The sequence below is a fragment of the Apodemus sylvaticus genome, chromosome 15 (genome assembly GCF_947179515.1).
Source record: "Apodemus sylvaticus chromosome 15, mApoSyl1.1, whole genome shotgun sequence".
Taxonomy (NCBI): domain Eukaryota; kingdom Metazoa; phylum Chordata; class Mammalia; order Rodentia; family Muridae; genus Apodemus; species Apodemus sylvaticus.
The window spans coordinates 85847956-85874588 of NC_067486.1; the positions used below are offsets into that span (position 1 = coordinate 85847956).

A 26633-nucleotide genomic window follows, 5' to 3' on the forward strand; every position below is an offset into this window, starting at 1 on the left:
ACTAAGAGACAATATTGGAGAACTCAGATCTTTCAAAGGCTTTTAAAACTCTTGCTGTCTTAGTCTCCCAACCTCGTTTGTGTATGTGTGTGTGCGCGCGCGCACTTTGATTGAGACAACTGATGAATTATGAGTTCCAGAGACCACCAGGGGTAAATCTTGCCAGGAACCTGAACCTGGAACAGTCCCCACTTTCGGTCCCTCTATGACGGAGAGCAACGCGCTGCCGGAAGTGACGTTGACGTCCTGCGTGCGGCGGTGCGTCTGGCAGCAGGAGAAGATGGCGGTCTCCACAGGTCGGTTCCTGTCCCGGTCGGCCGCGCTCCCGCTGCTGGCTGAACGGCGGGCCGCGCGGGACTGCGGGTGCGCAGTGCACAGGGCCACGCGAGGGGCAGGGTGGGGCGGGCGGCTGGGAGGTCGGCCCGCGTGTGTCCGAGCGTGCGGTGCGGGGAGCCCGCGCGCCCCCGGCCCGCGGCGGCCCTGCGGGCGTCCCGGCGGATCGGGGCGCCGCAGCTGAGCTGTGGGTGGAGTGTGCCGGGGCGGCCCGGGCTGCGGCGGCTTTGCCCGTCAACGAGGCAGTGGCGGAAAGGCATCCTGGATGGAGCCGGGGATCTCGGCTGGGAGTCCAGCAGACACGTGCGGGAGGGCAGGACTAACCGGGAGGATGGGCGGCTGCTGTTCAGAATAAGAAAGCGGTGGTTTTCTTAGCTGGCCGAATGCGTGTTTTGTTTTGTTTTCACATTTAAGTAAAAAACTACAGTACACTGAACAAGAAAGCTAATTTCAGGACTGTTGGTACCTTAGATAAGGTTCTGCTCCTATCTACAATGTACGGTGTTCGTATCCTATGAGCAGAAACTTGAAATTTAAGTGTTGACAGGGATTAGAAATTTGATGACTTAAAAACATGTTAAGTTAAAACAGCTTGAAAGTGTTGAGTTTTAGCATTTAAAAATGATGGTTCATAAGATTTATTTTTTCCTAGTTCTTATTGAATCTAGGTTGTAGAAATGGAAGAGGTTGAGTGGATGTTGTGATTGTTACATTTCAAGGTAATGCCTTCTTATACATTTTTCATACTGTTTAAATATTACCTTTATGTGTATAAGTGCCATAGACAGTAAATCTTTAACAATTCTACCTCTGGAAAATACATCAGTTGTCTGATCAGAGCTGTCTAATATTTAAAAAGTGATATTTTAATGTTACAAACTTTAATCTCTTGTTATTTGAAATATATGTGCTTATTAACGGGACCATGATTTTCAAGAGTTGTGCTCACTACCTTAAAATTGAACTAATACAATGGTATATTATAATATGAAAAATGTCAATTAGTGATTGCATTTTAAAAAAAATTATTATATATATATATATATGAGTACACTGTAGCTGTCTTCAGGCACACCAGAAGAGGGCATTGGGTTCCATTACAGATGGCTGTGAGCCAACTGTAATTGAACTCAGGACCCCTGGAAGAGCAATTAGTGCTCTTAACCTCTGAGCCATCCTTCCAGACCACATTTGTTTTTTGAAACATATTTAACACCTACTCATATGAAAAAATGTTAAGTATTTTGAAAAGAGCAGCAATTAGATAATATGAGTGGCACATACTTTTTGACAAACTGTTTTGATTTTGGGAATTTAGTGTATACTATAAATAAGTTTTGGATTATTTGCACATGTATTGCATATTAGATCTCTGTATCCTGTTTGTTATTTTCACTGGTTTTAGACCAAGGAAATGGGAACTTTGGTATAATTAAAATACATTTTAGAAAATGGAGCTTATTTATTTATTTATTTTCAAGTCAGTGTCCCATGTAGCCAGGATGGCCTTGAACTCTAACTGGATAAAGTTTGGAGGAAAATAATTCAAATTAGATTGAGAATTCCTTCTTAGAAAATCGAGAAATGGAAGAAGTAAAAAGTTACACATAACACTTCAGGAATAGAAGCAAGATTATAATCCAGTGTTCTCTCTATCATGAATAACTGAATTTGGAGTATTGCACAAAGGATGAGCTTTATTCTATTTTAGACACTGACTTTCATATATTCCTTCCTAGATAAATTATGCTTTTACACTCTCAGTTCCTTCTCAGATGGAAGTATGTCTGAAGTTTCCTCCTTTCTTTCCTTAAGTCAAGAGGATTTCACAGAATTTAGCTTAAGCATTACTCGAGAAAGATGTTTATTAATATTTAGTGTCTGTGATTAAAGATTTCATTTGATTCAGTTACTGTAATTTACTGTAGGGAAGTTCTGTGTGTTCTGTGGTCATGCATTCCTATAATCCCAGCTTTGAGGTAGGATTGTGAATCCCTGATGAGCCTGGGCAATATAAGGTTAGCCTAAGCTAGGTAGTAAGGTCCTGTCTCAAAAGTAAACAAAAACCCAACATTTTTTTGTTTGTCATAGTTTTAGATTTACAGAAAAATCGTGAAGATGGTGTACATTCAGTTGTCTTCCTTTGTTAGCATAGTGTGTCACATTTGTCAAAATTAAAGATCTAAGATGTCAACATGTTTACTATATTTATATTTTTAGTTTTTACTTTAGGTCCTCTTTTGGTCTTAAGAGCTCTTTTTAGGTTCTGCATTATATTGTAACATGACATTGAAAAAAATTCACTTAGTTTATATTAATGCTTGATGGGACTATAGTTTCTTTGAATGCAGATACATGGGAGGCTTAATGAGATTCCCCCCCCTCCCCCCTTTTGTAGGTCTGTGTAAGGTCAGGAAACAACCAAAGAAAAATAATTACTCTTTTCAGAAGTGGTCAGAGTTGTGTATGTTAGAAAGACTAATGTTGGGGCTGGAGATGGCTTAGTGGTTAAGAGCACTGGCTGCTTTTCTAGAGGTCCTGAGTTCAATTCCCAGCAACCTCAAGGTGGTTTGCAACCATTTGTTATAGAATCCAATGCTCTCTTTTGGTGTGTCTGAAGACAGCAACAGTGTACTCACATACATAAAATAATCTTTAAAAGGAAAAAAAAGATGTATAGAAAGACTAGTGTGGTAGTATCCTGATTTCCCAACTGCTCTAGACTTCTATACTCTAGGCCTGCCACTTAATTACCAATTCTTGTTTTTTTCTTTTCTTTTCTTTTTTTTTCCCTGAGACAGGGTTTCTCTGTGTAGCCCTGGCTGTCCTGGAACTCACTCTGTAGACCAGGCTGGCCTTGAACTCAGAAATCCGCCTGCCTCTGCCTCCCAGAGTGCTGGGATTACAGGCCTGCGCCGCCACTGCCACCACCATCACTACCCGGCTTCAGTTCTTGTTTTCTTATGTGTGTATATGCTAGTGCTCACAAGGAGTACTGGAGGGCAGTTCCTTGAGTCTCAGAACTAAATGATGGAAAAGTTGAACTTCAGTGTATTTTCTTCCTCAGACTTTCATTGCCGCTTTAGTAGATTTTGTTGTTGTTCTTGATATATATATGTTCTTGGTAAACTCTTGATACTATGAACAAATAATACAGTCTCATTATACAGACAATCCCTTATCTACAGAGTAGTTTGGGGAAGTAAAAATGACTATGAAACTTGTTCAAAGCTATTAGTTAAATGAAAAAGTTACTCTAGATCTTTGAAAATGTCAAGACTTTAAAAGCCCTGGTTGACTACAAAGGTGAAAAAATAGTAAAATTAATAATCGACATAGCAAGCATAGTAAGGACATTAGTTTCCCTTCCCTTCCTCCTTCCCTTCCCTTCCTCCTTCCCTTCCTCCTTCCCTTCCCTTCCTCCTTCCCTTCCCTTCCTCCTTCTCTTCCCTTCCTCCTTCCCTTCCCTTCCTCCTTCCCTTCCCTTCCTCCTTCCCCTTCCTCCTTCCCTTCCCTTCCCTTCCCTTCCCTTCCCTTCCCTTCCCTTCCCCCTTCCCTTCCCTTCCTTTCCTCCTTCCCTTCCTCCTTCCCTTCCTCCTTCCTTTCCTCCTTCCCTTCCCTTCCTCCTTCCCTTCTTCCTTCCCTTCCCTTCCCTTCCCTTCCCTTCCCTTCCCTTCCCTTCCCTTTCCTTCCCTTCCCTCCCTTCCCCTCCCCTCCCCTCCCCTCCCCTCCCCTCCCCCTCTATCTCGAGGTTTCTGGGTGGAAGGTTTTAGTACTATGGCATCTAACCTTTGGAGTTATGGGTACTAGGATGGAATTTAGGGAATCTCATATATGCTAGGTACTCGACCTACTGCTATGTTCCCACCACTCTTTACTTTTTAATTTGCCTGACCATTCCTTGAACGTATGGTTCTCCTGCCTAAACCTTCCACACAGCAGCGGTTACAGGTCTGTAGATGAGGCCTATCTGAAATCATTCTTTCCTTAAAACCCTTTTTTCTCATTTGTGTGGATGAAGTTGCCAGGGAGGTGGAGGCAGGGGAATCTGGAGCTCAGGGTCATCCTTTGCTACCTAGTTTTTTTTCTTCTTTTTTCTTCCAGTCCATAAAGTTCATCTGGGGACCTGAATTAAGATCTCCAGACCCTACATAGAGCTAGGAATGCAGGTGATGTCCATCTGTAACCCACGGTGTGGGCAAGACAGGTAGATTTTAGAGGTCGTTGACCAACCACACTAACCAGGCTCCAAGTTCAGTAGGAAGCACTGTCTCAAAATGTGCAGAAGCTGTTGAGAAAGACATTAGATGTTGACCTCTGGCCTTCACATACACACATGCATATGTAATGATAGCATAGTATGGTAGCACAAGTTTGGGTTAGTTGGGGTTGGTGTTATTTACACTGTGCTTACAGAAATCCATGCAGATGGCAGCCATTCATAGCAAGGGAAACATAACTATGGAAACACTCACTTAGGAATTATTTTGGTAACTGTTTAACATAAAACTTACAGGTAGGTGGAAAACATGTTGACTAGAATAATAAGATTTGTTGTTTGAGAACTACTGTGAACTAAATGTGAACTATATGATAAGCCGTCAGGATCAGGTTTGGGAGTGGTGTATTGTTTACAGAGTGTACTTCATTTGTGTGAGAATGTTTTCAGTTTAAGTTGGAACTTAGCAAGTATTCAGACTATAGAAATCTTTTTGTCATCTGTACAGTTTTTACACATGTTGAAATGATAGTTGTAATAGTATGTTACAGATCTGTCTTTTAAGCCAAGTTGAGATGTAAATTATTTACATCTATATAATGAGTACAGCTTATTGGAGTTTGGTATATTCAGAGGTATATGAAGTAGAATAAGGTTAAAAGAAAAAGGCCAGTCAGATGCGGATTTATTGATTTATTTAGTGCTTTAATTTTAAGCACTGCTTGTATTGGCTATTTATCACTCATGACTTAACTTGCTACTTGAAGGACCACTGCCCTTACAGCTTGCTGACATAAGCTTGTGTCAGCCTCTCTCTACCCTGTGGTTTCAGATAATGTGACGTGGTCCTGACACTGAGGCCTTCCAGGAGCTGTCCTGACTGCTCTCCATTGCTGGCCTCTGTCTTCCACTCACGTTGGTGTTAGAGTGCTTTTTCCAGGACACGTCCCCAGTGTGAACAGTTTCTTAGGAAGTAATTCTAAACACACTAGCACTATCCTCCTTCCTCCAGTATCTAGCAGCTTCCAGATTATTCTGTCTTTTCATATGGGTGGAATCATGCTCTTTATAGTAACCTTTTTCACTCTGTTATGGCTTGAATATGACTACCCTTGTCAAAGGCTCATGTATTGAGAGGCTTGATGGCTGTTTGGCAGATCCAGTCATTGAGAGTTGATTGACTTTGATGTAATCAATGGGTTAATCCATTGATGTATTCATAATTTGATGACATTTGGGGGAGGGTGGAAAGTAGGAGATAGAGCCCTATTAAGGTGTGTGGCCCTTTCTCTGTAGTGCTGTGTTTCCTATAAGGTAAGCAGCTTTCCTTCACCCACAGCCTTTTCAGTCACCACAACTGGGGACACCTGAGGAAAGACTGTAATTCCTAAAACTGCCCTTAAGTTGTTGGGGTGTTGAATTTCTGCCTCCCAAATGCTGGGATTAAAGGCACTGCACAGCTGAAATATTTTTAAACATTTATTTGTTACATTTGTGTGTGTGTGTGTGTGTGTATGTGTGTGTGTGTGTGTGTGTATCTGTCTGTCCATTTCTACCACACCATGAATGTGGAGGTCAGAGGATAACTTGTGGGGAGTTGTATTGTCTCCTTCTATTATGTGGAGTTTAGGGATCAACTTGTGTGGCAAGCTTGGTAGCAAGCACCTTTATCTACTGAGACATTTTGCCAGTTAGTCTTGAACTCTCAATCCTCTGGGCTTTACTGACCAAATTCTGGGATTATAGGCATGTGTCACTATGGTCAGTTCTTTGACTATGCTAAAATTGGGCTTCTTATTCTTGTTTTTAATTTAGTTGGAGACGTTCTTTATTCGAGATAGAAATTCTTTCTCAGATAATATCCTTTGCAGTGTTTCCCATCTCTGTCATTTGCTTTCACTTCAGGTACACAGATAACTAGATTTATTACATTTACAAAGCTCAGTAATCACCGTGCCTTTTTTATCTGAGTTCCTACTGCTCTTTCCAGTCTGTCTGTCAGAAAGCCCACTGGGCCAGCTAGAAAATGTGAGCCTAGCTTTCCGAGCCCCGTCACTGTTCTTGTTTTCTCTCGTTTCCCTTCTGTTGGAAGCTTGTACTCGGGTCCTTTCTTTGCCCCCTTCCTGCACCACCCAGTGCACCCTACTTTGCCTGGCAGAAGGTGAGTCCCTCTGAGGACTCAGGCTTTGAACTCTTGAGGACTTGCTGCCGTTCTTAGGCCACAGTCATCCTTTGCCTCTATTGTCTTGCTTTAGGGGATGAAGATGTTACTGTGCGTTTGTCATCCTCATTCTCTGTTGTGTGGGTGTCATCCTTAGAGCCCCTAAGGCATCACTGGGTTTTGATAGGTGCTTTATAGCCTAGCTTGCTCTTCATTTTCTAATTGATGACCTCGTGAGAATGATTATGCATGATTATTACCATGTGACAGAGTGGCTGAAATCTGACTTCACCTTAAGATTTGAAGTGTGGCTTCATATTAAAAACAGCAGTATAGCTAATAATCAGGCATGTTGCAGCCATCTGTTGTTTGGACATACTGTAATTGTGCCATAGGTCTTTCAGTGTAGTGACTGAAATGTTACTGAAAAGTAGAGTACACAGATTAGTATACTGTTATTGTGCTAGTATCATATCACCAGATTACAAGCTGCCATTTGCCGGGTGGTGGTGGTGCACGCCTGTAATCCCAGCACTCTGGGAGGCAGAGGCAGGCGGATTTCTGAGTTCGAGGCCAGCCTGGTCTACAGAGTGAGTTCCAGGACAGCCAGGGCTATACAGAGAAACCCTGTCACGAAAAAACCAAATCCAAAAAAACAAACAAACAAAAAAAGGAAGAAACAAGCTGCCATTTACTAAACAGGACTGACAGGCAATTTCCTCACAGGAAATGCTTGCTGTTGAACACTCATTTATTTTTGAAGTGTTTTACCTCATAAACAGTGATTTGGAGGAATAGCTGTTTATTTTGTTTCATATAGACGTGGATTATCTAGAAGAGCAGTTATAACCAGTCAGTAGTCTTCGCTCTAAGACCTCACGTCTATGGCTTTTAAAGGATGTATAATTCCTAATTTTACTGAGAAATTAGAACTAGGAGAAGCCAGAGTGTCTTTATCCCGTGTCTGTGTCCCTACTTTATTCTAAGGAAAGCGCCCTTCATAGTTTTGCAGTAAGCACTTTTGGGCGTGTTACTGGAGCACGCTAAGCTACTGCTGGGTCCTTCCTTGAGCTTCTCTGTCTCACCTCTATAGCATACACAGACAGTTTGGGGCTTCGTAGGTGAATGAATCCGCTACCTGATTAGGTCGTTGCGTTTTAAGGTCTTAGGGGAAGCATTTGTTTCAGTGTTCAGTCTCAGCTACACTTGGTTTAGGTTGGTGCACAAATATTGAGAGAAAAAAAAAGTATTTGCTGTTAAGTTTAACAGATTTGTAACTAGGTACCTATTTTATTGTCATCATTTCCTGTGGTATTGGCTCTATGTCAGTGACTTAACGAGAAAATAAATTTGCTCAAGTACAATCTTACATGGTAATATTTTGCTGCTTTTAATTTGCCATTCTGAAGTGAAAGAATCCTAAAGATTTGTTATGTCCAAATTCACTAACATAATGGAGACTTAATTCCTGTTTATCTAGTGGTATTAATATATAACAAATAGATTTGTGAAAGAATAATCCATGTACTTTTAGGGTGCTGTAGATAGAGATGGTCCTTGTAGCTATAGAATCCTTGTAGCTATCATAATAACAATTATATGATTAGGTTTTTTTTTTTTTAGAGATTTATTTATTTATTATTATATGTTAGTACACTGTAGCTGTCTTCCGACACATCAGAAGAGGGCATCAGATTGCATTATAGATGGATGTGAGCCAACATGTGGGTGCTGGGATTTGAATTCAGGACCTCTGGAAGAGCAGTTAGTGCTCTTAACTGCTGAGCCATCTCTCCAGCCCCTGTGATTAGGTCTTTTTAAAAAAAAATGTTTTATTTACATTCCACATTTGCCCCCCTTCCTGGTCCCCTTCTAAGATTTTATCATTCCCTTCCCTCTGCCTATGAGAGGGTGCTCCCCCAATCTCCCCTCCTAACCCTCTACCCCTACTCCACTCCACCCTTGCATCCCCTTTCTCTGGGGCATCAAGTCTTTACAGGAATAGGTTCAGTGTGATTAAGTCTTAATACATTGCCTATACCAAAGTGTGATGCACTTTGCAAGTCATCTAAGTTGGAAGTCCTTTGACTTGACTCTTGAAGTTATAGTTCACATGTTTCAAATGTTCCAAGTCTGATTTGAATTTTGATTTTTCATTTTGTCTAGTTCAATTCTAAGTCACATTTTAGTGTTTGGCATTTCTGTGGACTCTTACGTAGTTGATGTCATTTTAGATTTATAAAGATTAATAAACATATTAAGAGGTGCTCTTTGGAGCGAGCATGGATACCTCCCATTGATGCCCAACAAGGCTATCTGTTGCTACATATGCAGCTGGAACCATGGGTTCCTCCATGTGTACTCTTTGGTTGGTGGTCCAGTGTCTGGGAGCTCTGGGGGGCGTCTGGCCGGTTGACACTGTTGCCCCCCCCCATGGGGCTGCAAACCCACTCAGCTCCTTCAGTCCCTTCTCCATCTACTTCATTGGGGCTCCCGTGCTCAGTCCAATGGTTGTCTGCGAGCATCTGCCTCTGTATTTATTAGTTACTGGGCACCTGTCAGCAAGCACTTGTTGGTATCCACAATAGTGTGTAGATTTGGTGACTGTATATGGGATGGATCCCCAGGTGGGGCAGTCTCTGGGATGGCCTTTGCTTCAGTCTCTACTCCATACTTTGTCTCCGTATTTCCTCCTTTGAGTATTTTGTTCTCCCTTCTGAGAAGGACCAAAGCATCCACACTTTGGTCTCCCTTCTTGAGCTTCATGTGGTCTGTGAATTGTATTTTGAGTATTCCAGCTTTGGGGCTGATACCCTCTTATCAGTGAGTGCATACCATGTGTATTCTTTTGTCACTTTTGTCAGTCAGAATGATATTTTCTAGTTCCATCCACTTGCCTGCAAATTTCATGAAGTCATCATTTTTAATAGCTGAGTATTGGAGTATTTCTGAGTATTGAGTATTTCTGTATCCATTCCTCTGTTGAAGGACATCTGGGTTCTTTCCAGCTTCTGGATGGCTTTAATTTAATTGCAAAGTTTTTGTTTTCTGTAGTTTAATAGGTCTGGGAGCATAGTTTAGTGGTAGAATGGTTTGGGTACTCAAGGCCCTAGGTAGTGGTTGAGTGGCGATTATCTGGCAGCTGTAGAGATGCTCTGATCAGGGTCAGGAGCCCTCAGTATTCTAGAAAACCTTAACTTTTGTTGAATTTCTAAAATCGAATTTTCTAAATTCTCATAAAAATTATTGGTGTGTGTATTTTCATGTATATCATTTGCTAGTTGAACTGTCTGGTATTGCCATTAATTATATGTCGTTGGCTAAGAATATCAACTATGGGAAAATGTTTGTTTTATTATAATTTCCTCATGATTAATATATGTATAAAGCTGATTGAGTAGGAATTTATATACATGCTCAGTACTATTTATTGGTTATGTTTGACAATGCTTTCTAGTGGCATTTTCATTAAATAAATGTGTGTATATACATATATGTGTACACATAATATATGTGTATATATGTGTGTATACACACACACACACACACACACACTTTTTTTTTTTTAAGACAGGATTTCTCTGAGTAGACCAGGCTGGCCTCAAACTCAGAAATCTACCTGCCTCTGTTTCCCAAGTGCTGGGATTAAGGGCGTGCACCTCCACCATCCAGCTAAAATTATAATTTTAAACAGTGTATTTTGATCATATTCTTTTTTCTCCCTAAACCTTTCTCATATTCCCCATCCCTTACCTGTTGTCATATTCTTTTCCGCTCTGCCTTTCTGTTTCTCTCTCAGTGTGTCAAAAAGCAAAATTGAAAAACCAAAAAATGAAACAAAACAAAAACTAGACAAAAAATTAGCAGAAACAAAAACCTCATCCGCACACAAAAATGGAGTCTGTGTTGTGTTGGTCTACCACTCTTGGGCATGGTGACTACTCTGGAGTGTCATTGATAAATCCAGTGATACTCCAGTAGAGAACTGACACATAGGACCTCACAGACCATGGCGGTATGTTCAAGACCTCTTTAGGTTCAAACCAGACAAAATCCCAGCATTGAGAAGGGACACAAAGTCCCACCTATCCAAGAAGGTATTTACAGCTGACACTGGCTGGCATTTTCATTTTGAGGGGTCGCTACTGAGTCAGATATTTCCAGAAACATAATTCTTAATTGGGGGAAGTTTGCCTTTGGGTGAAATAATTTGTAAAACTAATCTACAAAAGGTTTAATTTAAACGTGCATCTCTTAATAATTATGAGTTTTTTATATTGACATTGACTTTTTTTTGTATAGGAGTTAAAGTTCCTCGTAATTTTCGCTTGTTGGAAGAACTTGAAGAAGGACAAAAAGGAGTGGGTGATGGTACGGTTAGCTGGGGCCTTGAAGATGATGAAGACATGACACTCACAAGGTGGACAGGCATGATTATTGGGCCACCAAGGGTCAGTGCTATAAAGTATACATATTTAATGTTAATATTTATTGTTTATTTTGAGTAAATATTTAATTTGATTGATATTAAAAGCAATTATGAACTTTTGACAGGACGACTTCCTTCATTTTTCTGTATTGTATGTACATTTATTTATGGATGCCTTCTGTTGGAAGTGTAGAAGCTTGATTATCAGGAGCACTGGGATAGAGTGGCATGGTGGTTGTCCCCAGAGTGTTTGTGTTTTAGTAAAGAAGAAAAGCATTCAAGTGTTAGATTCTAATATGGCTGAGCAAGTTCACTGTATTTCTTCTACCTGGAATAAATTTAGGAAAGTTGAGCTAGGAGTTACCTTTGCAATGGGCCATCAAGGACTGCTGATTGGTAGGATTTTCAAGGTGGAGATAGGGATAGAAAACATTCCATATCAGAGAGGAAGAAAAGCATGGTAGTGGAGGGATGTGTGGGGCGTGTGCGCATGTTACCTGCTCTCTTATGTGACGGAACATCTCTAAATTGATGTGCAGTGATTAAACATTGCTGTGCACTCTGACGTGTAACAGGCCTGGGATACTCAGTGCCCTAGTTTATAAAATATAGTAGCAAGGAAGACACTTCTAGACTTAGTGGTAGAACATGTGAAATTAGTATGCATACAACATGGGTTTTTTAGCAACAACAAAACAAAATTCTTTTTTTTCCCCTCTTTTTGAGGTGGGGTTTCTGTGTAGCCCTGGCTGTCCTAGAATTCACTCTAGATCTGGGTGCCCTTGAACTCACAGATATGTTGCCTCTGCCTCCTGAGTCCTGGGATTAAAGGAGTGTACCACCACCGACTGACTAAGATTCTTAAGTATTTTCTAGTATCACTGTTGATCTCTTGTGCATTTGTTCTTAATGTCTTTCTCAGGTTTGTGTGAAGGGTTTTTTTTTTTTTTTTTGGTGAGTTTTATAGAGATCTTTCAAAATATCAAAGTATTTGTTAATATTTACCAATTTGTTTCATACATTTCATATTACAGTAGTTTACAAATCTGAAATCTCCTTGAGAGTAGCTTTTATTTATCAAAACTGAATGTTTGAGTTGGCTTATTTTCTCCCTAGTTTTATACAGATATCATTAGATATTAAATTTGTTCCTTTCACTTATATAATTTCCTGTTTTAGTACTATACTACTAAGTGAACAAAAAATGTAATGAGAAAGAAAAGGTAATTTTGAGAATGAGGCCTGAATAGCCTTGAAGTATAAGCTATAGCCTTAAAATTCCTGTTTTATAAAATAGCAGTATTAGCTAAGCTCCATTAAATAGAAACAATGTTTGAAAATAATGTGTAAATGTATCATGTACATTAATTCAGATAATGGGGTTAATAACTATAGAATTCATTAATAATATAAGTAGTGGAAAATGGGAAACTGTTCTACTGTTGTAAGATGGCATGCCATGATTTTCCTTTTGATAAAAGTAATTGCTTGCTCATCTCTGAAAAGTGAACCATAAGTTTTTATCCAGCAAATCCATGTGAGAATAAAAAGAAGCATTGCCGTTAGTATTACTGAGATAATAGAAGCAAATGAGATTGCTTTGGAAGGCGAAAACCTTAATGTATGTGTGATACAAGCCACATACTTGTCTTTTTCGTATACCCTTTTTAAAAAAGCAAAATCTAAATTTAAATTGGTTTTTCTTTGTAATTTGTTATAGGCACCATTTGTGTCACAAGAGTGAACTCGATTATTCTGATTTTACTTTGTATGATTGTTTTAGTTTCATACTATAAGTATGCTTGGTGCATTTTTCCTAACTATATGGTTCAAATAACTTTGTATAAAATTTTTACACAATCACAAGCAACATAAAGAATATATTCATACTGTATTTTTCTTTTTTTAACAGTTGGGCAGTATTTTAGTTTTGTCATTATGATTATCCTTTCTTTTCCCTACCCTTCCAGACAAACTATGAAAACAGAATATATAGCCTGAAAGTAGAATGTGGATCTAAATACCCAGAAGCACCTCCATCAGTTAGATTTGTAACAAAAATTAATATGAATGGAATCAATAATTCCAGTGGAATGGTAAGTTATGATAATAATTATTTTTATATAATGTAATATAATATGTAGGTTGGGTTTTTAAGTTTTGTTCAGCTAAAGACTAATGAAGTTTGTCACTCAGAAGCTAGAGGCAGGATGATTGGGATTTGAGACTAACCTGGGCTGCATAGTTGGCCCTGGCACAAAAAAGATAAAATTTGTCTTAGGACAGCTAGGGCTACACAGAGATACCCTGTCTCGATCCCTCCGCACCCTCTCCCCCATGCCGAGAGAGAGAGAGAGAGAGAGAGAGAGAGAGAGAGAGAGAGAGAGAGAGAGAGAGAGAGAGGAGAGAGAGATTGAGATTATATTTTAGAGTTAAGATATTAATTTGAGATTAAAAGGATGAATATTCATAAAGGGAATTTTTATTTGAGGAACAGGTTTGTCTTGTTTTGCATTGTCTTCCCCCCTCTCACCCTCTTCGAGATGATGCACTGTAGCCAAAGTCCGTGAACATAAGAAGCAATCTAGTCACATTAGAAATTCAGATTATTCTTTTTATTAGTTCTAGTTTTTAGTCCAGGCTAGCCTTGAACTTGACCCAACCTCTTGCTTCAGCATTTTAAGTGCCAGGAATACTGGCACAGAGCCACCATTAAGCCTAGCCTTAAAATTTTCAGGTGTCTACAAGTTATGGTAACACTTTTCTTAGAGTTTCATTAATTGCATTAATAATCTTAGTTCTTTTCCACAGACAATGGGGGTGCATGCCTTTTTAATCCCAGCACTTGGGAGGCAGAGGCAGGCAGATTTCTGAGGCCAGCCTGGTCTACAGAGTGAGTTCCAGGACAGCCAGGGCTACACAGAGAAACCCTGTTTCAATCCCTCCGCACCCTCTCCCCCTTGCCGAGAGAGAGAGAGAGAGAGAGAGAGAGAGAGAGAGAGAGAGAGAGAGAGAGAGAGAGAGAATGAATGAATTATATTTTAGAGTTAAGATATTAATTTGAGATTAAAAGGATGAATATTCATAAAGGGAATTTTTATTTGAGGAACAGGTGTATCTCTGTTTGAATACTCAAGACCACGCATGGTTAACACATTAAAGCAGATAACAAAAAGAATAACCTGATTTTTTTTTTTTTTTTTTGGTTTTTTTTAGACAGGGTTTCTCTGTATAGCCCTCCCTGTCCCAGAACTCAGTCTGTAGACCAGGCTGGCCTTGAACTCAGAAATCCTCCTGCCTCTGCCTCCCAGAGTGCTGGGATTACAGGCGTGCGCCACCACCGCCCGGCTCTGAATTTCTAATGACTAGATTGTTGCTTAGGTTCGTTGGACTTTGTACTCATGCTCTTAGGGTGCCACATTAAGAGCAGACTCTACAATGTAGAGAACATGTTATGAAGCAAAACAGCATCATGGTAGGGTAGACTGTCCTACCAGGAAGTGAGGCGGTCAGCACTCTTCACTTGGTATATTCTTGTTCACCAATATGTTCATCTCTTGGTATATTCATCTCTGACTGTGCTCCCTCTCCTCATCAGTATTTTCATGCTGCTAATACTTTATGTATGTATACATCCATTCTCTCTCCTGTTCTCTTTTCTTGTATTATTAAAAGCCACAAGTTTACGCCAATACTGCCAGAAACAGAGTAATCTTGGTATCCACACAAAGGGACATGTAAATGAAGGCCATGTAGCTGGGCAGGGCCAACACACAGGGAGTAGCTGTTGTCTTGTTGGTGGGAGCCCAGCTCTACATCGGATGAGACTGGCTGATTGGCGCAAAGGGGAAAAGGAAGATTCAGGAAATATTAGTCTTTTTCTACAACTGTGTTTGGAGTCAGGCTCTATCACTATGCCACGAGTTCTCCTCCTTGGAGAGGAGAGGGTTTAATTTTGTTGGACACTTCTGGAAAACATTCATCACTGAGAGGAATTGGGGCAAGAACTCAAGGTAAGAACTGAAGCAGAACGGTGGAAGAACACTGTTTCTTCTGACTCAGCTGCTGTTCTTACTTGCCCAGGGATGCCACTGCCCACAACTCTCTCCATCAGTTACCAATTAAGGAAATGCCCTATAGACTTGCACACAGGCCAGTTTGATGGATGCAGTTTCCTCGGTTGAGGTTCCCGCTTCCCAGATGTCTCCAGTCTGTTTCAAGTTTACAAACACTAACCATCATAAAGTGAATGCACATGAAATAAAAATATGTAAATCACATTTTTTTAAAAAGTAAAAATAAATCTTAAAAAAGTATCTTTAATGTTTGGAAGGGGATTGGTTGTGTGTGTGTACATTTATGTTCACAGAACCAGAGCTTGTCATCTTTAGTTGTTCTGAACTTTTTACTGAACCACAGGTTTTCTGATGTGGCTAGGCCAGTTGCCCCCTCATCCCTTCCTCTATCCCCGTGGGGGGATATAGGTGCGGTGCTCAAGCCTAGCTTTTTTTGACTTGGGTGTTGTGGATTGAACTCAGGTCCTTGAGTTTGCACTTTATTGACTGAGCTATCTTCCCAACACAAAACCTGCCATTCTTGATTTGTGTCAAAAAAAGCATTTTCAGGATGAGTCAGTATGCAGCAGAGTTTGTTAAAAAAGATGTTAATGCATCAGTGTTAAAGAAGGGAGAAGGATATTTAAGAATATATAGGATAGTTGTATATACCCATGTGGCAACAGTGTTACCTAATTATCTCTTTACAGCCATTTTAATATATGTGGTTTTGACTTTTTTCATAATCTTCATCTCACTCGCAGTTCTTTTTTCTTTTCTTTCTTTCTTTTTTTTTTTAATGTTTTTAGTGAGCCCTCTTTGGGTTTGATTACTCATCCATTTTGCCTTTTCTTGTTCTCCATTTCCCTGTCCATTGATTCCCTTCTTTCTCAATGTTGTATTAAGATAATTCACATTGCAGAGTTTATTTATTATTTATTTTTTCATGTAGTTTTGTGTGCCGCACCCCTACCCCTGAAAACTCTTTGTGAATATTTAAAATCTTTACTATATATTGATTGCTAAACTGTTCTCCAGAAATCAAACTGTAGTCCTGCAGGGTTTGTTTACTGAACACTTAGGCTTGTGTTCATCAAAACTTTACTAGGTTACGAGTAAGACAAAGTACAACTCAAGTGAGAAATCTGCTCATGTTCATAGGAATTAGTGTTTAGGTTAGAGTCCCTGAACCTGCTTAGGAGAGTGGGTCCGTCATGTGGTATAGCTACCTCATGGCAAGCCTCCATGTCATCTTACCAGGCTGGGACCCGGCTCTCCATGCTCATCACTCTGCCCACAAGCTAGCAGATGGCCAAGCTTAATTTTTTAAAATAATGTTTTTAGGATTTTAAAATGCTTACTTACTGAATGGCTTACAAGTGGTAATCCAACAATAACTGTCTTGTGATAGTCCAGGAATCTGGTAGTCCATGAAATTGGATGTCTGAACAGTCTCAGTGTGGTGTTAGAATTGAAAGCTGCTATTCTTCAGATCTATGTTGGAATCCTAACGAACTAGGTTCTTATACTAGGAAAGGAATGTCTCAGTTACAGGATTGATGTACTCGCTAGCAAGAATGCAGGCAAGCAGGCAAAATCCAAAGGCTTCTTTCTATGATGTTTCTTTACCTTTGTGTTGGATATCACCAGAAAGGGTTGTAAGGTATGGTGGATCTTCCCATCTCAAATGAGGTGGTCATGAACTATGTAGGTACTAGGGACCAAGCTCCAGCTCCTCTGGAAAGCAGAAGGACCTTGATGCTCTCACTCATTGGTACTATTACCTGGTTGTAGTGTGAGTCATGTTTCTGAGGAGTACATCTAGCAATGGGATGTGTGTTGAACTGCAAGGCTTAAGAGTTGTATCAGTGTCTATTCTACTAGCTGTGTAGACGAATATTTTATTGAGGGCTAGAAAGATTGCTCAGAGCTTACCAGAGGACCTGAGTTCAATTCTCAGCACCCGCATGGTAGCTCATAGCCATCTATAATGGGATCTGGTGTCTTCTTCTGGACTTCAGGCATACACTGAGGCAGAATGCTGTATACATACATACATACATACATACATACATACATCTTAAAAAGTTTCGCATCAATATACTTTCTCAAAAACCTTTTTTATTGTCATTTGGGATTTGAAAATAGAAAAGCAAAAACTGATTTAATGCTTGGATATAGATGTGCATTTACAGGGGTGGAGATAGTTAAGAGAAATGTATTAGATTCCAAGTTTTTTATAGATAAGGATTTTTGTTGTTTTGTTTTTGTTTGAGATGAGGTCTTGCCTTGTAATTCAGGCCTGGTTGGAACATGTGATGTACCACTATAATTGGCTGGATAGTTATTTTTACAACTGGTGAATAGAATTTCAGATTAACTGTTAGTAATTGGGCAACGATACTTTTATGTTTTTTGAGGCTAATTCAAATTAAATACACAAGTGGTCACAGTGGGTATTACAGTAATTGTGTTTTTTATTTATTTAGTAAAACTTCCTTGTATGTGGTTACACTCTATAGTGTTACAGAGTTTCATTCTGTGTGGTCTCAAGTTTTAGAGATTATATTATAGACTGATAAGGTGCAGATTTTGATAGGATGGGATATTTATTTTCTCATGCTCTCTTTCCCTCCCGTCCTTCAGTGTTAACTGAATGTACAATATAGGGCAGAGCCAGTTCTAAGGTCACTCATATAGTAGTGGGTCAATATGGTTTCTTTTCTTAAAGCCTTTTGAGCCTATTGCTGTGAAACCACCCACAATTTCTTGCCACAAAGACCTCTTCATAGGACAGTTAGCAACAAAACTGTTTATGATGTTTGTCTGAGAAGCAAGAGAATAAAACTTGACAGAGACAAGATGGGCCTGCCTTAGGATTTTTTCTGCTGTGGTGAAACACCATGACCAAAAGCAAGTTCATTTACTCTTCCATATAACAGATAACCAATCATCTAAGGCTTTGGATCCGGAACCTGGAGGCAGGAGCTCATGCAGAGGCCCTGGAGGAATGCTGTTGACTGACTAGTCTACATGGTTTGCTCACTGCTTTCTTACAGAACCCAGTACCACCAGCCTAGGAATGGTACTGCCCACAGTGAGCTGGGCCCTCCACCATCAATCCCTAAGAAAAGGTCCTGTAGGCTTGCCTACAGCCTGATCTTTTTGAAGGATTTTCTCAGTTGAAGCTGTCCCCTCTCAAATGACTATATAGCTTGTGTCAAGTTGACATAAAAACTAGCCAGCACAGAACTCTAGATGTCTTGAAGTTAGAAGTGATATTTAAACATTGTTTACATTAGAAGCTAGTCACATTCAGAAATGGTAAGAGCAAGAGATAATCTGGAAGTGGGACTAGGCTTATAGCTTAGATTCTGGGACTGACATCAAAGGTTTAATGCTTAATTTCCAACTATATTGAGGTATAAGCATTTGTTTTATATGTAGCTCTGTTTAAAAAATTTAAAAGAAATATGTTTTAAGTTAAATTAATTTGTGAACATGTGCATGTGTGTAGTTTGTAATTTTACCACAGCATGCATGAGGTCAGGGAGCAAATTTCAGGAGTCACTTTTCATCATATGAATCATGGAGATTAAATTTAGGACAAAAGTGCCTTTACTTACTGAGCCATCTTGCCAGCTCCAGGGAACTATTAAATTATAGGCTTGTCCATAGCAGATGGAAGGCTTCAAATAAGAGTAATGAAATTTTGAGAGACATCTTACCAGATGCCTGCCTGCCTGCATCTACTTTAGCCTATACATTCATATACATTCATTATAATATATTTGGGTTGTTAACTTTTATTTAGTTGTAAGAGTTTTTCATATACGGGCGAAATAGTATATATTACACATTTAATTTGATTTGTGTAGATGTACCACAGTTTCTTTATCCATTTTTCAGTTGAGAGACATCTAGATTTTTTTCTGTTTCTGGCTATTATGAATAAAGGTGCTATGAACATAGTTGAACAAGTGTCTTTGTGGGATGATGGGGCATCTTTTGGGTATATGCCCAGGAGTTATAGCTGGGTCCTTTTTTTTTTTTTAATTCGATGTATTCTTTATTTACATTTCAAATGATTTCCCCTTTTCTGGGTCCCCCTCCCCGCAAGTCCCATAAGCCCACTTCCCTCCCCATGTTCCTCCATCTACTCCTTCCCACTTCCCTGTTCTGGTATTCCCCTATACTGTTTATAGCTGGGTCTTAATGTACATCTATCTACTCCCAGTTTCCTGAGAAACTGCCAAATTGTTTTCCAAAGTGGTTATCCAAGTTTGCACTCCTACCAGCAATGGAAGAGAGTTCCATTTGCTTCACATCCTTGCCAGCATGTATAGTCTGAGTTTTTGATCTTAGCCATTCTGATGGTTGTAAGATGGCATCTCAGAGTCATTTTGATTTGCATTTCCCCTATGACTAAGGTGTTGAACACTTCTTTTAAGTGCCTCTTAGCCATTTGAGATTCTTCTATTGAGAATTCTGTTTAGCTCTGTTCCCCATTTTTCAATGAGTTAATTGGGTTGTTGGAGTCTAACTTCTTGGCGTTCTTTATAAATTTTGAATATTGGCCCTCTGTCGTATGTAGGGTTGGTAAAGATCCTTTCCCAATCTGTAGATTGCTCTTTTGTCCTAATGGAAGTGTCCTTTGTTTTACAGAAGCTTTTCAGTTTTTTGAGGCCCCATTTATCAATTGTTTATCTTAGAGCTTGGGCCATTGGTGTTCTGTTCAGAAAGATGTACCAGAGACTATTCAAGGCTATTGCCTGCTCTCTGTTCTAATAGATTTAGTGTATCCAATTATACATTGAAGTCTTTGATCCACTTGGATGTGAGTTTTACGCAGGGTGATAGATAGCTGGTTCCTCAGGTAGTGCTATGTCCAGTTGTCTGAGGAACCTCCAGACTGATTTCCAGAGTGATTGTACCAGCTTGCAATCCCACCAGCAGTGGAGGAGTGTTCCTCTTCCTCCACATCCTCGCCAGCACCTGCTATTAGCTGAGTTTTTTATCTTAGCCATTCTGACTGGTGTGAGGTGGCATCTCAGGGTTATTTTGATTTGCATTTCCCTGATCACTAAGGATGTTGAACATTTCATTAGATGCTTCTCAGCCATTCAGTGTTCCTCAGTTGACAATTCTTTCTTTAGGTCTGTATCCAATTTTTTAATAGGGTTATTTGGTTCTCTGGAATCTAACTTCTTGAGTTCTTTGAGATGAATTTGAGAATTGTTTTTTCTAACTCTATGAAGAATTGAGTTGGAATTTTGATGGGGATTGCATTGAATCTGTAGGTTGCTTTAGGCAAGATGGCCATTTTACTATATTAACCGTGCCAATCCATGAGCATGGGAAATCTTTTCATCTTCTGAGATCTTCTTCAATTTCTTCAGAGACTTGAAGTTCTTGTCATACAGATCACTTGCTTGGTTAGAGTCAAACCAAGGTATTTTATATTATTTGTGGCTATAGTGAAAGGTGTCATTTCCCTACTTTCTCAGCCTACTTATCCTTTGAGTGTAGGAAGGCTACTGATTTGTTTGAATTAATCTTATATTTAGCCACTTTGTTGAAGTTGTTTATCAGCTTTAGGAGTTCTCTGGTGGAATTTTTGGGGTCATTTAAGTATACTATCATCATCTGCAAATAGTGATACTTTGACTTCTTCCTTTCTAATTTGTATCCCTTTGACTTCCTTTTGTTGTCCAATTGCTCTGACTTCAAGTATTATATTGAACAGGTAGGGAGAGAGTGGACAGCCTTGTCTAGTCCCTGATTTCAGTGGGATTGCTTCAAGTTTCTCTCCATTTAGTTTGATGTTGTCTACTGGTTTGCTCTATATTGTATTTACTATGTTTAGGTATGGGCCTTGAATTCCTGATCTTTCCAAGATTTTTATCATGAAAAGGTGTTGGATTTTGTCAAATGCTTCCTTAACATCTAATGAAATGATCATGTGAGTTTTTTCTTTGAGTTTGTTTATGTAGTGGATTTCATTGATGGATTTCCGTATATTGAACCATCCCTGCATCCCTGAGATAAACCTTACTTGATTATGGTGAATGATTGATTTGATGTGTTCTTGGATTCGGTTTGCAAGAATTTTATTGAGCATTTTTGCATCGATATTCATAAGGGAAATTTGGTGTAAAGTTCTTTTTCTTTGTTGGGTCTTTGTGTGGTTTAGGTATCAGAGTAATTGTGGCTTCATAGAACAAATTGGGTAGTATTCCTTCTGTTTCTATTTTGTGAAATAGTTTGAAGAGTATTAGTATTAGGTTTTCTTTGAAGGTCTGATAAAACTCTGCATTAAACCCATCTGGTCCTGAGCTTTTTGAAGTTGGGAGACTTTTTTTTTTTTCTCTCTTCGAGACAGGGTTTCTCTGTATAGCCTTGGCTGTCCTGGAACTCACTCTGCAGACCAGGCTGGCCTCCAACTCAGAAATCTACCTGCCTCTGCCTCCCAAGTGCTGGGATTAAAGACGTGCGCCACCACTGCCCGGCTTTAGTTGGGAGACTATTAATGACTACTTCTATTTCTTTAGGGGGTTATGGGATTGTTTAGATCTGATCCTGATTTAACTTTGGTACCTGGATTTTGTCTAGAATATTGTCCATTTCATCTAGATTTTCCACTTTTGTTGAGTCTAGGCTTTTGTAGTAGGATCTGATGATTTTTGGATTTCCTTAGTATCTGTTGTTAATGTCTCCCTTTTCATTTCTGATTTTGCTGATTTGGAGACTGTCTCTGTGCCCTCTGGTTAGTTTTGCTAAGGGTTTATCTTTCTTGGTGTTTTCAAAGAACCAGCTCCTGGTTTATCTCTCTTGTTGGTTGATTCCTTGTATAGTTCTTTTTGTTTCTACTTGGTTGATTTCAGTACTGAGTTTGATTATTTCCTGTTCCTCTTGAGTGTATTTGCTTCTTTTTTGTTCTAGAGCCTTCAGCTGTGTTAATAAGCTCTTAGTATATGCTCTTTCCAGTTTCCTTTTGGGGGCACTCAGAGCTGTGAGTTTTCCTCTTAGCACTGCTTTCATTGTATCCCATAAGTTTAGGTATGTTGTGCCTTCATTTTCATTACATTCTAAAAAGTCTTTAATTTCTTTATTTCTTCCTTGACCAAGTTATTGTTGAGTAGAATGTTGTTCAGTTCCCATGTACATGTGGGCTTTCTGCTGTTTTTGTTGTTATTGAAGACCAGCCTTAGTCCGTGGTGATCTGATAGGGTACATAGGATTATTTCAGTTTTCTTAAATCTATTGAGGTCTGTTTTGTGACTGAGTATATGCTGAGAATTGTGAAGTACTAAGAAGAAGGTATATTCTTTTGTTTTAGGATAAAATGTCTATAGATATCTGTTAAATCCATTTGGTTCATAACTTCTGTTACTTTCACTGTGTCTCTGTTTTGTTTATGTTTCCCTGATCTGTCCATTGATGAGAGTGGGGTGTTGAAGTCTCCCACTGTTATTGTGTGAGGTGCAATGTGTGCTTTGAGCTTTGGTAAAGTTTCTTTTAGGAATGTAGGTGCCCTTATATTTGGAGAATATATGTTTAGAATTGAGAGTTCATCTTGGTAGATTTTTCCTTTGGTGAGTATGAAGTGTCCTTTCTTATCTTTTTTGATAACTTTAGGTTGAAAGTCGATTTTATTACATGGCGACACCAGCTTGTTTCTTGGAACCGTTTGCTTGGAAAATTGTTTTCCTGCCTTTTATTCTGAGGTAGTGTTTGTCTTTGTGCCTGAGATGAGTTTCCTGTATGCAGCAAAATGTTGGGTCCTGTTTCTGTATCCAGTTTGTTAGCCTATGACTTTTTATTGGAGAATCGAGTCCATTGATATTAAGAGATATTAAGGAGAAATGATTGTTGCTTCCTGTTATTTTTGTTATTAGAGGTGGAGTTATGTTTATGTGGCTCTCTTCTTTTTGGTTTGTTAAAAGAAGATTAATTTCTTGCCTTTTCTAGTGTGAAGTTTCCCTCCTTTTGTTGGTGTTTTCCATTCATCATCCTTTGAAGGGCTGGATTTGTGGAAAGATACTGTGTAAATTTGTTTTTGTCGTGGAATACCTTGGTTTCTCCATTTATGGTAATTGATCTTACTAGCTTTAGTAGTTTCTCCCCTACCCACCATCCTGCTTCCTCTTCTCTCTTCTCCCTTTCTTCTTTTTCTCTTCCTTTCCCTGTTTCCATCCTCTTGACCATTCCCCTTCTGTCTCTCTCCCCCTTTGCTTTTGAGACAAGGTATTCCTGGCTGGCCTGGAACTCATTGTATAGACCGTGCTGGCATCCAGATCACAGAGATCTGCTTGGCTCTGCCTCCTGAATGCTGGGATTAAGATGTGCACCATCATTCCTGGCCTCCACTAGTTTTCTTAAATGTTATTCTTACAGTTGTCTGTGTATAAGATAATCACATCCACAAGTTCAACCTTTCTTCCTCTTAGTTTCATTAGAAATAGAAAGGAGTGTTCGGACTTAATATTAGTAGATTTGTCTTAAATCAGCTGGAAGGATTTATAAATGATTACAAAATCGTTATTTAATGTAATATTTATATGCACATAGAAATTCTGGTAGTAAGATGTTCATTGTAAAGTAATAGAAAATACTTAAAATCTTGTTTAAGAATATCTTTTAAAATATATAATTTTAAAATACATTAATCCTGAACCTTAATGTTATAATATACATTTTAAATTTATAATTTCATAGTATAGCATTATTTTTTTAGGATCAAATAAAATTGTTGCTTTATTGTGACTAAGAATTTGCCTCATAATCAGACATATTTGGAGAGTTGGTTACACAATAGGTTGGACTAGGAATAAGTGATGAACATTATAAACATCCTTGTAAATAATCTCTTTTTTTCACCTTTTAGTGAATATTTTATTTACATTTCAAATGCTATCCCCTTTCCTATTCTCCCCCTGCCTCTATGAGGGCGCTCCTCTATCCATCCACACACTCCCATCTTTCAGCCCTGGTATTGCCCTCCATTGCGGCATCAAACTCCCTAAGGCCCATGGCCTCTTCTCTCTTTGATGTCCAACAAGGCCATCCTCTGCCACATATGCAGCTGAAGCCATGGGTCCATCCATGTGTACTATTTGGTTGGTGGTCTAGTCCCCAGGAGCTTCTGGGGGGATCTGGTGAAGTGTAGCATTCTTGTTAAATTATATTTAAAATATTGGTAAATGGAACATTATCATCATTAATAGTACTATTAATTTTTTTAAAGGCAGTTTCCTTATCTAGCCCAGACTGACTTGAATTTGATGATTCTATTTTATCTTTTGTTCTGGTGTGCTCCACTATGACTGGCTATGGTATGCAGTACTTTACACTTGGTAGTTTATTGTCTCTTTTCTCTTCCTCTCTCAGGTGGATGCACGGAGCATACCAGTATTAGCAAAATGGCAAAATTCCTATAGCATTAAAGTTGTACTTCAAGAGCTAAGACGTCTTATGATGTCCAAAGAAAATATGAAGCTTCCACAGCCACCAGAAGGACAGACATACAACAACTAATTTTAGTGGATCTCAAACTTGTCTTAAATCAACAACCTTCTACTCATGTTAATGTCTTGATTAAATATCACCATGCAAAATACCCACACATTAAGTAAAAGAATTACAGCTGGTAAACATGACCTGGACAGTTGTAAGAATATATTTAATATAGGTACACCTATTATGTTTTCAGGTAACAAGAGAAGTGCAGCACAATTTTTCTTTATCTTCTTAAAGCACTGCCATTTAAACATGAACCTGAAGTGCTCAAAATGGAATTCAGGTTTTCAAGACAGAAGCATGGCAAAAGAGTGCTCAGATGGCCATGGAAACCTTTGTTTTTCTGAAAAGTAAAGTCTCAAGAAGGAAGAAAAGGAATGGCATGCTTTATCCATCATATTTAAAGCTGCAGTTGGAATTGTTTAAAGTAGCAGATATAATGAATGGTCACCAATTGTGTTAATCCTTGAAGCGGTGTGGGTGCTCACTACTATTCATATCAAAAACAGGTTCAGGATTGTTTGGATACCTGTATTTATAATAAAAAGATGTTTGGGATTTTGAATTTCTGTTAAAAGCTGTACCCGTTTATTACATGTAACAGACATGGTAATTTGTTTACAGTCTTTGTTTAATAAAACATGCTTAGAAGTTTTAAGTGAAGTCAACAAAAAGGAAATAGGTGTATGGATATGTGATTTTTGAGATGAAAGTTAGTCTCAAAATGTAAATAAAATATGGAATATGTCTTCAGAGACTGTGCTATTTCTGTTACATTGATATATGCTATATCAAAGTAGCAAAATTGGTGGTTATTAAGCTAGGCATGGTACTGGCAGAGGCAGGAAGATTGCAAGTTCCTGGCCAGCCTGGGCTGGCAAATAAGACTGCATTTAAGACAAAATAAGAAATATTGAGAGAATATCAAAGATTTTCATTGAAATTCTATTTTATATGCTTATGTTTGGAACTTACAGAGCATTTGTTTTGACATCTTACGTGCTCAGCTTAATTTCTTTGCATAAAGAGGTATCTCAGTTACTATATTTCAAATTTTATTTCATCATAGGTAATATTAAAAAAGATCTTTGCATTTTAGCAGTTTTTATAGTTATAGACTGTAAATTATTCAAGTACTTGTTCATTTTTTTCTTGTGACATTTTTATTTTTCTGTGAAGCTTTTGGTTCAGTTGACTATCTTTAAATTTTTTTTTATTTGTTATTGTGTGTGTGTGTGTGTGTGAGTGAGTGTATGTGCACGCATACATGTGCATGCTTGTATGTATTTGTGTATGTGAAGGTCAGAGGTTATCTTTGGAGTTGGTTCTTGCCTTCACTTTTATGCGTGTTCTTTTTGTTGTTGTTTTTCTTTTTTTTTGTTTGTTTTCGAGACAGGGTTTCTCTGTGTAGCCCTGGCTGTCCTGGAACTCACCCTGTAGACCAGACTCAGAAATCCGCCTGCCTCTGACTCCCAGAGTGCTGGGATTAAAGGCGTGCCCCACCTCCATCCTAACATGTGGTAGCTTTTTGTTTTGTTTTATGTGTGTTTTTGATATCGCACTCAGATCACCACATACCATGTGTGTGAACAAGTGCCCTCACTGCAGAGCCCTCTCATTGGTCCCTCTTCTAAGACCAACAAAGCTTAATTTTATCATTCTTTGTTCACTTAACAAATATGTGTCTGAAGTTGAAGGTTCATTTCTGTTCTTTTATCAAATTTCAAAGTTTAATTGCCAAAATAAAAACCTAGATGTTCAAACTTTGCCTATAAGGATAAAGTAAGGAAAAGTATTACTAGTAGACTGAATTATTTTGGTTACTTTTATAGCAAGTATAGGTTTCTTGAAACATATTTGGTATGTTTTGATTAAGCTGTTTAAAAGTTAGCGTTCTTTTAGTCAGTTATTAATTAA

General features: G+C 38.8%; 1 protein-coding gene across 3 annotated transcripts; it reads left to right on the forward strand.

Annotated features, from left to right (window-relative positions):
* Positions 1-246: 246 nt before the first annotated feature.
* Ube2v2 (ubiquitin conjugating enzyme E2 V2) lies at positions 247-25469 on the forward strand. Of its 3 annotated transcripts, XM_052158498.1 has the most exons (5): positions 247-296; positions 11016-11164; positions 13113-13238; positions 23169-23289; positions 24588-24735. In XM_052158498.1, the coding sequence occupies exons 1-5, from the start codon at positions 281-283 to the stop codon at positions 24635-24637; spliced, it is 462 nt and encodes a 153-aa protein (XP_052014458.1). In that variant the 5' UTR covers positions 247-280; the 3' UTR covers positions 24638-24735. The 3 variants fall into 3 exon arrangements, with proteins under 3 accessions (XP_052014458.1, XP_052014459.1, XP_052014460.1); XM_052158499.1 differs by lacking the exon at positions 23169-23289 and having other exon boundaries at positions 24588-25469; XM_052158500.1 differs by lacking the exons at positions 23169-23289; positions 24588-24735 and adding an exon at positions 18140-18240.
* Positions 25470-26633: the final 1164 nt, after the last annotated feature.